The sequence below is a fragment of the Elephas maximus genome, chromosome 24, assembly GCF_024166365.1.
Source record: "Elephas maximus indicus isolate mEleMax1 chromosome 24, mEleMax1 primary haplotype, whole genome shotgun sequence".
Lineage (NCBI taxonomy): Eukaryota > Metazoa > Chordata > Mammalia > Proboscidea > Elephantidae > Elephas > Elephas maximus.
Window position 1 is genome coordinate 48,863,944 of NC_064842.1, and position 15,633 is coordinate 48,879,576.

Here is a 15,633-nt window from a genome sequence, read left to right on the forward strand (position 1 = left end):
ATGCATGCATATGTACGTGAGATATATTGCTTCAAATTACTTGTGTGCTTAATTTTTTACTGAATAAAACCAAGCCTTTACATCCCCCCAGAGAAGTAATCAAAGAGCTCAATCTATTTAAAAAATAACATACATACCCCCACACACATACACTTTCCAGACTTTATGGCCACCCTAAATTTCTACTGTTTGTACCATTATTCTTTTAGCATCTAGGTTAAAAAAAATCTTATGGTCTCCCTCACTCCCAGAAACTAGTCCTTGGCCAAGTCTGTAGTTACACTTTTCATAGTTCTTGCATACATTTTCTTCTTTTTATTCTATGCCTTTTCCTGCCTAATGCAAGTTCTCAGATCTCCTTTCCTGGATTATTTCAGTAGCCTTCTAACTAATCTTCCTGCCTCCACTGTCTTCTATTCCAGTTTGTCTTATATTAAAGTGCAATTTTAGGTATATCACTACCTAAATTAGAAAAACTTTGAGAGGTTCACTTTTGCCAACAACGTAAAAGTTTAAATTCTATCTAGCTTTTTTTTTTTTTTTTAAACAGCCTTTTGTAATCTCGTTCTCTTCACTGAATTGTAAAGTGTTTGGAGGTTTGACAATATTTTATCTTTGTATCGTGGGTATCTCTTATCTAGTTCAATACTATATGTGTAGAAGTGCTGAAACAGTATTATTTAATTGACATTAGCACGTTAGCTAAGATTGGTCACTATAATAAGCAGATTGGAAGTACTGTTTGATTTAAGTGGAAAGGAAAATTTCATTTCTAGCTCTGATGCTTTTCCGGGAACATTCTGTACATGATAAAGGGCAAAGAACAGCCAGCACTTCCCTGAAAGCTAGAACATTTGTAAGCACAATTGACTTTCTGTTTTGTTCACTTACTAGTGAAGGACTAGCTGCATCTTATGTAATTCTTATTTCCCCAGGTCAAGGCAAAACTTCAACCAAATTCCTCAGAAAACACGGTGGGGAAAAAGCAGGAAGATACTTCTTCGATGAAGGCCGGTAATGAAGAAATCACCCTTTTCTCGGGTTCTCAGCTTTCCCAACCCAACAGGCATCAAGAAATCTGGTCTATCCTAGAGAATGTTTGGATTACAATATATCAGAACAGGTACTAAATTTTCAAAAAATGTTGAATTCTAGAGTTGAAAGTTTTTTTAGGGCATTGAACAATTCGTGTTTGAGTTGTGAGTTTAATGTACTAGATTCACTTATTGGGGGCCTTTTTGTTAAATTGGTTTGTTAGAAACAATGATTATTAACAGGAGGTACACATCAGAATTACCTGGGAAGTTTTAAGAATATGTATGCCAAAGCTCTATGCCTAGATATTCTTTTCTTTTTTTGTTGTTGTTTTTTTATGGTGCTTTAGGTGAAAGTTTACAGAGGAAATTAGTTTCTTATTAAACAGTTAATACACGTATTGTTTTGTGACATTGGTTGCCAACCCCAAGATGTGTCAATACTCTCCCCTTCTCAACCTTGGGTTCCCTACTTCCCTTTGTCCAGCTTTCCTGTCCCTCCCTGCCTTCTCATCCTTGCTTTTAGGCTGGTGTGCCCACTTAGTCTCCGATCCATGGTTGAACTATGTGTTATTCTTTCTCTTATAGGCCTGTCTTGTCTTTGGCTGAAGGGTAAACTTCAGGAGTAACTTCAGTACTGAGTTAAAAGGGTGCCTGGGGGCCGTACTCTTGGGGTTTCTCTAGGCTCTGTCAGACCAGGAACTCTGGTCTTTTTTTGTGAGCTTGAATTTTGTTCTACATTTTTCTCCCACTCTCTCTGGGAGCCTCTATTGTGATCTCTGTCAGAGCAGTTGGTGTTGGTAGCTGGGAACCATCTAATTGTGCTGGACTCAGTCTGGTGGAGATGTGGTAGCTGTGGTCCATTAGTTCTTTGGACTAATCTTTCCCTTGTGTCTTTGGTTTTCGTCATTCTCCTTTGCTCCAGAGAGTGTGGAACCGGTAGACGTCTCTTAGGTGGCTGCTCACAAACTTTTAAGACCCCAGATGCTACTCTCCAAAGTAGAACGTAGAACATTTTCTCTGTAAACTATGTTATGCCACTGAGCTAGATGTTCCCCGACACCATGGTCCCCAGCCCTCAGCCCAGTGATTGGGTCCCTCAGGGAGTTTGGATGGGTCTATGAAGCTTGTATGCTTTCCCTTGGTCAAGTTGTGCTGACTTCTGCAGTATCGTATACTGTCTTACCCTTTTTCAGGAGTTACCACTTATCTATTGTCTCGTTAGTGTTATTCCCTCCCAATTCCTCCCCTCCTTCCTACGAGCAAAGATTGTTTCTTTCTGTGTATAAACCTTTTCTTGAGTTTTTATAATAGTGGTCTCATACAGTATTTGTTCTTTTGATTGACTTATTTCACTCAGCATAATGCCTTCCAGATTCATCTGTGTTGTGAGATGTTTCACAGATTCATCGTTGTTCTTTATCATTACATAGTATTCCATTGTGTGTATATGTGCCATGGTTTGTTTATCCATTCATTTCTTCATGGGCACTTAGGTTGTTTCCATCTTTTTTGCTATTGTGAATAATGCTGCTGTGAACATGGGTGTGCATATGTCTATTCATGCAACTGCTCTTACTTCTCTAGTATGTATTCCTAGAAGTGGGATTGTTGAGTCATATGGTATTTCTATTTTTAGATTTTTTGGGAAGCACCATATTGTTTTCCAAAATGGCTGTACCATTTTGCATTCCCGTCAGCAGTGCATAAGAGTTCCAATCTCCCCATAGCCTCTCCAACATTTGTTATTTTTTCTTCTTTTGATTAGTGCCAGTATATCCCTAGATATTCTGATTCTATAGGACTGAAGTGAAACTGGGAGAATGTATTAAAAAAAAAAAAACTCTCTAGGTGATTCAGATGTGAAATCTTGCTTGAGAAGCATTGCCTGTATTTGTCAGAACCAAAGAAAAATCACCTAGATTGTCTAAATAAACTAGTAGGATACAGGGCTTTAATAAATTTGAGAATCATTTAAAAGGAAGATAAAGAAAATGCTTTTATTATTTTCATGCACATAAACAAAAAATACTGTGCTTTTGGTAAAAATGAAGAGATAGAGACCATTTTTGAGTAGTTCTTCAAATGGACTGCCGCTAAAAAAAAAAAAAAAAAATTACTAGCATAGCTTAAAAATAATTTAAGACAATTTTGAAGTAGGCCGGACTCCCCACCCCTGCCCCCATACACACATTTTTTTCCTAAGTCCTTAATCTTTATATAGCTAATTTGCCAAACAAACTCTTTATAGTATGATTTTGGTTCGAGAGCCCAGTGTGCCTGTTTTGAATTCAGGTCATCTTATATGTTCTAGATGGTTGGTCACAAGAATGGCAGAGTAATATTAGAACTCCACTGAAACATCTAATTTGAATTGACCATCTATTACAACATTGTAGCTTTGGGACCAATTTTTAATCCTTGGCTGTAATTGAAAAACACATTTGTAGCCTGTCAGGGCAACTTTATAACTTATTGTATTAAATAAGTAACTATACCTGACATGTGAGCCAAAGAAAACAATGTTTACAAATTTGTGTTTTTATATTAAAGGTTTGGTTTGTTTTATCCAATCTTAATATATTTTTTAGTCACAGAAAGTTACCATATGTACCAGACAGGAATTATCACTGTCAAAATGGATGAGAACTGTAAGATATTTTAATCTTCCTTTCATTTAGAAAACATTTGAGTATTTTGTGTGCCTTAGAGCTCTCCTGTATAATGTACATGTTTTCATCTGGGTTACTAGAGAGTTATGGGTAATTTTTGGATAACAATTTACATAATAGCATTTCAGTAAATGACAATACTAATATTTCTTTATCGACGTATATTTATTGAAGGCCTACTTCACTGTTTCTCAAAAGCAGAGGCACATGTAGAACTTTTGGAACATGTTCATACTTGGGCCATTTTGTATTGAGATACTCATTTCGAGGTCTTGTAGGCCCTGTGCGTGATTAGTCATACAAAACTTCTAGGAGACTGCACAACTGTGAGTGCCGTCTTGTCCTGTGTTCTCACTGTGGTCTAATAATCAGTTAGGAACTTCTAACACATTAGGTCAGATTTCTGGTGTCTTTTCTATTTATAAGGCATTTGGGTGAGAGGTTGAGAGTATTAATGATCCAAATTTGAAAAAAAAAAAATCTTTCCTGCTACTTCTCATTAAAGCTTCTTAGACATTTTCTTTAAAATGTACTGAGTTTAGAGGGTAAGGAATAATAAAACAAAATGCCTTACATTTTGCTATTACTTTTCTCTGAAATTAAGAATTTTATTAATATCTTAAAGGCAAAATAAGTAAATTAATAGGTATTGGCAATTTATTTATAAATTGACTAATAATTTAATAATTTATTTAATAATCTAGACTTTAACAAGCCTGAGAATAGACTGCAACTGTCATTTGTAACTCTAATTTGAAATGTTTATATTCAGTAAAACACCTTATTACTTTTAATGACTGACTTTATAATAAAGTAAATGTACATAAAAATCCATACTGATAATGTTGATTTGACTTATTTTGTATATTCTCATTCTATTTTGTGTAAAAAAATAATTGAGCAAAAGATTTTGCTTTTGAAAAATTTATAAACCATGGTTCCTATGGGATATAAAGACCATATCTTTGGGCAAATCATCTGTGTAATTATTTTTGAAACTCAGTTTGTTCATCTAAAATCAGAGAATTGGGTTAGATTATCTTTAAGGTTCCTACATATTCAGAAAATTCCATGAGTCTGTGTTGGATTTTAGATAATTTGTAGGTACAAAATACAATCCTTTAATTTAATTTAAACTCCATTGTATCTTCTTTCCTGAAGAATGTTTAACTCAACCCTCCAAGATACTAGTTAGATAGAAATATGGCATTTAAAATTTTATCAAAGTTTTATTAAAATATTCAGATTACATATTACAAATAGCTGAGTCAGAATGAAAGTGGTTAAAGATTTTCTCTTGCTTTGGCTCTTATCTGTTGACTCATTCGTGTTTATAGTTTAATAACTTTTTAAAAAATCTCACTGTAAGGTAATAATTTAATGTTCTATAATGTAGTACATGCCATTTTATGCACCAAAATGCTCTTTTTTTAGAAATATAAAAATATATTTATTAAGCAATGCATTTTTAAAAATTCCCTAATTTTCCCCGTATCTGTCTAGACTTACTTGTCCAAATGCTTTACTTCTTATAGAGTTGTCCTTTTTCTTCCAACATTAGATAGCATCTTACTTTTATTTGTTGGTCATTGTTGTTCTGTTATCCTGTCTTTGGTGTTATACTCAGAGCCTGGTATTAATATCTGGATGGTTTTCACTAGTTCATTCTATTTCAGCATAGTAAAAAGTATCTGAGCATGTAACATTGGGACTGCTGCTTTGGGGGACTTCAACGGGCGTTTCTAATTCCTCAAGACTGATAATATGATAATTCAAACTTAGCTCTGAAAAGATTCTGTATGAGAAATAGTCCCAACCATTACTTTTAGAGTCCTGCAAGTTTAAAAGGATTTAAGTTTTCGTGAGTAGTAAATAGCCTGTACATTACGAAGAATGGGAACTCCAGAACAATTAATTGTGCTCACACAGAACCTGCACACCGATGAAAAGGCAGTTGTTTGAACAGTGCACGGGGATATTATGTGGTTCAGAATTGGAAAAGGTGTGCGGCAGGGTTGTATCCTTTCACCTTATTAAATCTGTATGCTGAACAAATAATCTGAGAACTGGACAATATGAAGAAAAATGTGGCATCAGGAATGGAAGAAGACTCATTAACAACCTTCAATATGTACATGACACTACCTTGCTTGCCTAAAATGAAGATGACTTTTGAAGCACTTACCAATGAAGGTAAAAGACCACAGCCTTCAGTATGGATTATGCCTGAAAGTAAAGAAAACAAAAATCTTCACAACTGGACTGATAAACAACATCATGATAAATGGAGAAAAAATTGAAGTTGTGAATGATTTCATTCTACTTAGATCAACAATCAATGTCTGTGGAAGCAGCGGTCAAGAAAAGAAAAATGTATTGCACTGGGCAAATCTGCTGCAAAAGACCTCTTTAAAGTTTTAAAAAGCAAAGATAACAACTTTGATGACTAAGATACACCTGACCCAAGCCATGGTGTTTTCAGTCACATCATAGGCACGTGAAAGTTGGACAGTGAAAAAGGAAAACAGAAGAATTTTTGCCTTTAAATTGTGGTTTTGGAAAAGAATATCGAATGTAGTATGAACTGCCAGAAGAAGAGAGAAATCAGTCTTAGAAATACAAGCAGAGCACATCTTAGAAGTGAGGACAGCAAGACTTCAGCTCCCTTACTTTGGACACATCATTAGGAAAGACCAATCACTAGTAAAGAATATTATATTTGGTGAAGTAGGGGGTCAACAAAAATGTGAGAAATCTTCATTGAGATGGATTGGCACAATAACCACAGCAATGGACTCAAACATACTAATGATCATGAAGTTGGTGTAGGACTAGGTAAGGTTTTGTTGTGTTATACATAAGATCACCATGAGGTGGAGCTGAGTCAATGTCAAGTAACAGTGACATTTTATATTGCTCTTTTAATCCTTTTTAAGAAAATTATGTGTACTCATATTAAACTACTTCATATTTGAAAGTCACTGTACTTTCTTTTTAAAAAATAAATGTACTTTGTTTATCATCAGAGGAAGGTCAAAGCATACTATAAGTAATACAATAAATTCTCACCCCTGGCTTCACAGATTCGGTTAACAGAACTGTTCCTTAGGAACTTTGTATATACTGTCCATCCCTATCGTGGCTATTCTGCAGGCATGGTTTATGTACTTGCTGTTGGTTGTGGAATTCTGGGAAAGCCATCTTACTTTATCCTTAAGGGGAACTCCCCATCTATGCCTAAGTGAGTTAGCATCTAGGCTATCCATTATATTTTTATTTAGCCTAGATATTTTTGAACACCTGTATACTCAAGTGTAGACATACAGATAGAAAGTTTATGTATAGGGAGGTGTGTTTTGAACTTTCTGCACTAAGACCACACATCAATAACATTTTAAATGTCCTTAAACATTAAAGCAAAAATGAGGTTTAAGGAATTTTAGAGCAGATTCTCAAAGGTAAGAACAACCCCGGAAGAACATTTGGGTTAAATATTCAGTCATTCATTCATCAAACATATATTGATCTCCTGTAGTGTGCCAGGTACAAACTAGGTACTAAGAATACGTCAGTGAGTAAAACAATCATTACTTTCAGTCTAGTGGTGAGAGCCAGACAAAGAAAATATAAAACGGTATCCAAAAAGTCTGGAAACATAGGGTAAATGTATCTTTAAATAGAATGTTAATTGAATTTTAAACATAATAGTTTTGGTTGTTTTTCTTCAATCATCAGATTACATTTTTAGATAAAGTACTTCTAAATTTAAACCATGAATCCAGTTGTTAATACACTACAGAGTGTGTAAAAACATCTAGAATCACAAGGAAAAAGGTGTATTTATTGTGGTTTTATATGTATAAACCTGTTGTGTCAAGTCGATTCCAACTCATGGCGACCCTACAGGACACAGTAGAAATGTCCCACACGGTTTCCAAGGAGCACCTGGTGGATTTGAACTGCTGACCTTTTGGTTATCAGCCATAGCTCTTAACCACTATGCCACCAGTGTTTCCATACGCGCGCGCACACGCACACACACACACACACGTGTACATATATACACACTTCTTAGGTACTCTCTTATGTCATAGGGTGATAAGTTTTAAAAGGAAATAAGAGGCAGAGGAGGAAGGCACGTGGTTGAGGGAGGAAGAGTTAAATTTTAGAAAGAGTATTCAAGGAAACCCTGACTAAAAAGGTGACATTTGAGCAGAGTCCTGAAGAAGATGAGCATGGGAGCCATGTAGTTATTTGTGGGAAGAGCATTCCAGATAGAAGTTGAAACTGCAAAGGCCTTGAAGGAACACGTTTGCAGTGTTCAGTGAATAGTAAGGAGGCCAGTGTGGCTGGAGCAAGGTGTGCTAGGAGATGAAGTGAAGGGGATGTTATGCTGATTGCGTAGGGCCTTATGGATCATTATAAGGCCTTGAGGCTTTTACTGGTAGTGAGATGCTACTGCACAGTTTTAAGCAAAGAAATGACATGATCAGGTTCAGATATTAAAAAGATTGCTCTGCCATGTTGAGGACAGACGGTGGAGTGATGAGAGTGAAGCAGAAAGGACAGTTAGGTGTCTGTTGCAATAGTTCAGGCAAAAGATGGCGATGACTTGGACCAGGGTAAGAAGGGGTCAAGTGCTGAATATATATTAAAGGTAGAGCCATTACAGAATTCAGTGATACTTCCGAGAAACAGAAGGGGAAGAGTAGCATCCACAGCAGTAGATGATGGCTCCTGACAGTGCTGTGACTGGTGTGGGTGTTCTCATCTTCATCTCCTCCTCATTTACCACTGCTTCTTGTCATTTAGAACATATGCTGGAGGAGGGCCTTTTAGTGCCCTGATCCTTTTGCTCATTAAATTTTTACTTAAGGTGTATAATTCTGTATAAAAAATTAAAATGGAAGTTTTTGGAATAATAGTATATTTTGCTCAATTTTGATTTAATGATGGTTTTCCTGGTATATGTTTGTTTCCTGAATGCTCATTCTCATTTTCTTTCTCTCTCTCTCTCACACACACACACTTATATACACATACATAAAGGAAAATTTCCATGTGTACTGAGAAAAAGGAAATACTCATGGATATTAATAAATGCTTATCTCTGTTGGTGGACTAGGAGTATTACTTTTTTTTTTTTTACATTCCTGTGTTTTTCAAATTTTCTATGATGACTAGGCTTTAAAAGTATACAAATCTTTAAAAGATAAATATTTAAAATAAGTTTATATTTAAAAAAATAATAAATACATTGTATTTCTATGCACTAACAATGAACAATCCAAAAAGGAAATTAATAAAACAATATCATTTACAATAGACTGAAAAATAGTAAAATACTGAGGAATAAAGTTAACTAAAGAGATGCAAAACGTCTACACCGAAAACTATAAAACATCACTAAAAGAAATTAAAGAAGATCTAAATAAATAAATAAAAGATATCCCATGTTCATGAATTAGAAGACTTAATACTGTTGAGATGGCAGTACCCCTCAAAACATTGTACAGATTCAAAGTAGTAGTTATCAAACTTCCTATGGCCTTAGTTTGCAGCAATAGAACAGCCTATCCTGAGATTAATATGGCATTGCAAGGGACCCTAAATGAGTAATTTCTTTTATAAGAATCAACACAAAGCTGGTTCCTAAAAGACGGATCTTAAAGGTGTCCCAAATGTCCAACTTTTCCAAACTGCTGTACCACTCCATCATCTCTAATATCAACTATTCCTCCTCCCTTCAGTATGCTCCCTCCTGTCTTTGAGTTTGGTAATTCACTGCGACATCTCACGGGACTCATGACCATACTTACAGGTAAGTGGTTTATTAGGGAAGTAACAGGGTACAGCTTGGGTTCAGGATCAGCAACAACAACAACTCAGTGCTGTTTCTGGATCAGGACAGCTTCTTCTCATCCTCTGCTGCCGGGCCCTAACGGGGACCTTCTCAGTTACACCTCTTAGCTCCGTGGGTCAGCAAGCCTCACCACAGCTGTCTTGCACCAGCCTCTTGGTTCCTGCCATCTCATGCTGCCATCTCTTGCTGTCTTCCATGTTACTGCTCCTCTCTCTTTCTCCATGTCTTCCTTTAAGTCTAAGGGGATGGCAAAACTGACTCAATCCTCTTGTTAGGGTTCCATATACCTTATTTGCATGGTCCCACCCACCTGCAAGGTACCATGCAGCTTATTTACATTATTAGCAAGCTATCCAAGCTCCTTGAAGGGCCACAAGCACCTCTTTTGCATAGTCTCACCCAGTCATTTGGTGGGAATTACAAAGACTATGGCTAGAAGGGCCATCTTAAGTAATTCACTGCATCGCACACTCTGAATAACCAAAACGATCTTGAAAGAGAACAAAGTTGCAGGAGTCACATTTCTTAATTTCAAAACTTTTATTACAAAGCTACAGTATTCAAAATAGTGTGGTACTGGCATGAGGATATTTTATGTATTTGCTGTAGATTGTGGTGCTGGCATAAGGATATACATACAAAACAATGGCATAAAATTGAGAGTCCAGAAATAAACTCATATACCTGTGGTCAGTTGATTTCTGACAATTGTGCTAATGCCATTCTATAGGGAAAGAATAGTTTCTCCAACAATGGTGCTGGCACAACTCGGTGTCCACATGCAAAAGAATGAAGTTGGATCCTTACCTCATGCCACATACAAAAGTTAAAGTGGTTTTTTTGAGTTAAGCTACATATAGGAGCTAAAACTATAAAGTTGTTAGAAAAAAACATACGCATAAATCTTTGTGACCTTGGATTAGGCAGTCCTTTCTTAGATATAAAACCAAAAGCACAAGCAACAAAAGATAAAAGATAAATTGGGCTTCATCAAAACTAAAAGCTTTTGTGCATCAAAGGACATCATCAACATAGTGAAAAGACAGCCCACAAGTGGAGAAAATACAGTACACAACCTACAAAATCTGGAACCAGTGTAAGGCAGAAACCTTTCAGAGCAGGAAAACTCAAATATTTTCCATTAAAATGAGTGATAGAAAAGTAGTAATGTACTGTCAATGGTGGGAAACCAGCGAGACCCAGAACAATAAGGCAACCCTGTCAAGTTCCGGTCTCATGGGTTTCACTGTAGTTAAAAATCATATATCTAGTATTCACAGTATATAAAGAACTCTTAGAACTCAACAACAAATTGACAAACAATCCAATTCAAAAATGGCCGAAGAACTTGAATAGATATTCCTCCAAAGGGGTTTTACAATGACCAACAAGCACACGAATAGATGCTCAGTGTAATTGGTCATTGTTAGTGGCAGCCAATTTGGCTCTGACTCGTGGTAACCCCTGTACAACAGAAGGAAATGTTGCCTAGTCCTTTGCCATCTTCACGATCATTAGTATGCTCAAGTCCATTTTTGCATCCACTGTCTTTTGAGTGTCTTCCATCCTAGGGCTTATCTTGCAGCACTGTATCAGACAGTATTCTGTTGCGATCTATAGGAATTTCACTGACTAATTTTTAGAATTAGATCACTAGGACTTTCTTCCTAGTCTTTCTTAGTCTGAAAGTGCCACAAAACCTGTTCGCCATGGGTGACCCTGCTGGTATATGAAACATCAGTAACACAGCTTCCAGCACCAAAGCAACACACAAGCCACCACAGTACAACAAACTGACGGGTGGTGGCATCAGTTATTAGAAAAAAGGAAATAAAAACCACAATGGAATACCACTTCACATTCACTAGGTTGGCTATCATCATCTTCATAATAATAAAATAACAAGTGTTGGTGAGAATGCGGAGAAATTGCAACCCTTTTATATTGCTTGTAGGAACATAAAGTGGCTCAGTTGTTGTGGAAAACAATCCGGTGGTTCCTGGAAAAGTTAAACAGTTACCATATGCCCTGGCAATTCCACTGCTAGGTACATACCAAAAGAATTGAAAGCAGATATTCAGACGAAAGCTGTATATGAATGTTCACAGCAGCACTCTTCACAATAGCCAAAGGTCCATGAATGGGTAAACAAAATGTAGTTTATCTATCTATACCCATAACACCCGTTGCCACAGTGTATTATTCAGCCATCAAAAGGGATGAAATACTGATACATGCTACAGCATGGATGAACGTTGAAAACATTATGCTAAGTGAAAGAGCTAGAGACAAAAGGGCACATATTGTATGATTCCATTTATATGAAATATTCAGAATAGGCAAATCTTATAGAGACAGAAGCAGACACGTAGTTGCCAGGGGTTTGGGGAGGGGAGGAAAGGAAGTGACTGTTTAAGGGATATGGGATTTCCATTTGAGGTGATGAAAATGTTCTGGAGCTATATAGTGGTGGTAGTTGCACAATATTGTGAATTTACTAAATGTCACTGAGTTGTACCCTTTTAAAGTAGGTAAAATGATGAGTTTTAGTTATGTGTATTTTACCACATTAAGAAAAAAATGCTTTGGAAAGTACTGTAAATGATCTTGAGTGCTACTACCTAAAGGCAACCGTAGGCAACGTTGTTAATATTTTATGTGTGCCCGATGTCTTAGTCATCAAGTGCTGCTATAACAGAAATACCACAAGTGGATGGCTTTAACAAAGAAGTTAATTTCCTCACAGTAAAGTAGGCTAAAAGTCCAAATTTGGGGTGTCAGCTCCAGGAGAAGTCTTTATTTCTCTGTGAGTCTTCTCATCAATCTTCCCCTGGACTAGGAGTTTCTCCTCACAGGGACTCCGGGTCCAAAGGATTCACTCTGCCCCGGCACTGCTTTCATGGTGGTATGAGGTCCCCCTGTCTCTCTGCTTCCTTCTATCTTTTATATCTCAAAAGAGATTGCCTCAAGACACAATCCAGTCTTGTAGATTTTGAGTCCTGCCTCGCTAACATAATTCAGTCCATGACACCCAAGTGTATGTTTTGATACTTTATATAGTTGTTATCATGTTTTATAAGTAATTTTAAAATATTAAAAAAAAAATTTTACAGATGGCGTAAACATCATTTTAATGATTGCTGGTATTCTATCAGCTGGCTTCAACAGTGGGCTCAAACCAACCAAAGATCATGAGGGTGGTGTAGGATTGGGCAGTGTTTCGTTCTGTTATACATAAAGTCACCACGTGTTGGAGCGGCCTCCCCGGCAACTAACAACAACAACGACATATAGTTGGACATTTCGGTTGCTCCTGATGGTTACGCTATTGCAGTAAATATGTATGTGTACCTATGAGTGTCTTTTTCTTTATTTTAGCACAGATGTTTTTCAAAGATTGGGCTCTAATTCAGCTCTGACTACTTCAAAAATAGCATCATTTGAAGAAGCATTTATATATCTTCAAAAGTTAATGGTGGCTGTGAAGGATATTCTTGAAGGAATTCAGAGGTAAATATTATGTTAATTTTAAAGCTTCATTTATTTATTACTTTCTTTTTCTAGGCATATCAGCTTTTTCAGAGTCACTGGGGCTAACCAAAAAGGTCGGCAGTTCAAATCCACCAGCCACTCCTTGGAAATCCTACAGGGCAGTTCTACTCTTTCCTGTAAAGTCTCTATGAGTCAGAATCGACTTGATGGCAATGGGTTTGGTTTTTTGGGGGGTTTTGGAAGTCTACTAGCAACTATTATAAACTAATGGCTTTTAGATTCACCTATTTCCTCCTCCCCTGCAAAGAATCACTGTTTCTAGTTTGGACTACAAGAATGTTTCCACTTTTTTCCTTTCTAGAAAAAATATACTCAGTTGTAAGCTTCATGAGGAATGCTATTTTCTTCACTGTGCTAACTATAGCTCCTCGAATGGTGCCTGGTGTATAATAAACCAAAACCAAACTAGTTGCCGTTCAGTCGATTTCGACTCATAACAACCCTGTAGGACAAAGGAGAACTGCCCTGTATGGTTTCCTGTATGGTTTCCAAGGAGCGCCTGGTGGATTTGAACTGCTGACCTTTTGGTTAGCAGCCGTAGCTCTTAACAATTATGCCACCAGGGCTCCTGAATAAGTATATGTGAAAGTAATTATCACTGACCTTTCAAAGCAAATATATGTTAATATTTGTTAACATGAGTGATGTTCCCTGATACAGTCTCACATTGCTAAAAATCAAACCTGTTGCTGTTAAGTCGATTCCGACTCATGATGACCCTGTCTGTATAGTTATGCAACAAGGAGCAGAATACCTAAATTTGCAAAGTTGGAAAAAGAGTGGTGGGAATATTGCTGATGCCTATACTTCTACACACCTTCTTAAAGGGAATTTTAATTAGCTTATTTGCTCTTGGTTTAAAAATAGCTTCTCTCCTTCTCTACTTTTCCATTATGTTTATGTCGAATTAATTTGAGCACTTTTGTTAATGGCTTCATTATCTAAACACTAGAGAACTAGCGGCATTACTCTTTCCATGTAGACGAAAGTGTTTTAAGATTTTTTTCTATGTCAGTACTATGTAGTCTCGTGTTATACCTTAGTAAACTTAAGTTTAGATTACTTGATTCAGGATAGCAAAAAAAAACCTTTGTTTTGTATTTAAAGATTATAAGGTTTCATTTGGAGTGAAAAATTAACTGGAGAGTTGAATTGCAAATTCCGAAAAGAAGAAAAATTCCACTGTTTTGTACAATCAAAAGACATTATTAAATGTCTACATGGACTTTGTCCTTAAACTGGCATCTCTACATACATAACTAAACAGGTTGTGCCATCTAACTCTGGGGCACATTATAATTCAACTGGAAAGCTAATACTCATAGCAACAGTGACCATTTTTTACCTGTTTTTTGTTTGTCCAGTAGATGCTGAGTAGCCTAGTTTAGAAGCAGAGGAGAGGGGAGAAGGGTAAGGGTAGAAAATTGCAGCCTTCTAGGTTTTCTAATCATGTTGACATGTTTCACCTTTATCAGATAAGTTTGAAATTATAAAAAACAAAAATTAAAAAAATTAGAGCATTTGAATGGAGAAATATAACTAGATCATGACTAAGTATGTATATTCATTTTAATCACTTAGCTTGACCTGTGAAACCTTGCATTTCAGTTTCATGAACTGAAAGCTCAAGTTGCTTTAGGTGAAGTGTTTTAATTAATGAATGTTTTCTTGGTTTCATATTTTCAATAATATCTATCTATGGGATAGAGATAAGAAGGGGAGGGAGTTACCAGTCCTTATAAGTCATTTGGCACATTTTGTGGGGGAGGGAATGCTTTTATATGAAAGGGTATTTCTTAGGTTTAGATACCCAGTTTTTTGTTGTTCTGTCATATTTTGTTTGGCTGTATTTAAATGTAGCAGTAAGTGAGTGCTAACTGGTGCCTACGGACATGCTCATATTCTGCATGGACATTCATGCCTAATCAATGGATATGATTTTGGAAAATGAGACTGCTGCTTGGATTTAGAAAAAGATGATAACTAATTTTTATTGAGGTGTTTAATCTTCAGAGCTTTAAGAACCTTTTCTGGTGCCTGTGGCTTTGGTTTGAAATACTTGATAGAGCTGTTTTTCTAAAATAAAATTGCAGTAATAAAGTTTGGAATTTTTTTGTGTGTGTGATTTATATATATTCCCTCTTATTAAGCTTCTAAAAATCAATTTTCTTATTCATCTGTTGCCCCATTTTAACATAAGAACAAACCTTATACTGATTAATACATAAATGACTCCTGGAAAAAAAAAAAACCCACAATCACAGATTTTCAAATCCGTTAATGATTTCACTGCTTCAAAGGTACTGGAGTGTGCGCTTGAAGCAGCATCGTAGGGTGAGAGCTGGAACTCAGCGGGACTGCCTTGTTTTCAGGTCCTGCAAGCTTTCCGCCTTTGACAGAGTGCAGTTGTACCACTTTTCTATTGCTCCCTATTAGTGGAAAATACTCGAGTTTTCCTTCTGTGACCGGTTTCTGCCTTACACAGTTTCCGGCCTTTGCTGGTTTTACTGTA

General features: G+C 36.4%; 1 protein-coding gene across 13 annotated transcripts in view; it reads left to right on the plus strand.

Annotated features, from left to right (window-relative positions):
• The window catches only part of SWT1 (SWT1 RNA endoribonuclease homolog), a 120,694-nt gene that overhangs the window by 68,480 nt on the left and 36,581 nt on the right, over positions 1-15,633 (plus strand). For 11 of the 13 annotated variants that reach the window (XR_007515285.1, XR_007515284.1, XR_007515286.1 and 8 more), the window contains 2 exons: positions 936-1,123; positions 12,948-13,079. Coding sequence is in view for 10 of the 13 variants with exons in the window: in XM_049868335.1 (XP_049724292.1) it covers positions 936-1,123; positions 12,948-13,079 (320 nt within the window). In the remaining 3 variants the exon portion in view is untranslated. Of the gene's footprint in view, positions 1-935; positions 1,124-9,456; positions 9,528-12,947; positions 13,080-15,633 lie in introns of those variants that run through there. The other 2 variants (XM_049868340.1, XM_049868339.1) reach the window with 2 other exon arrangements.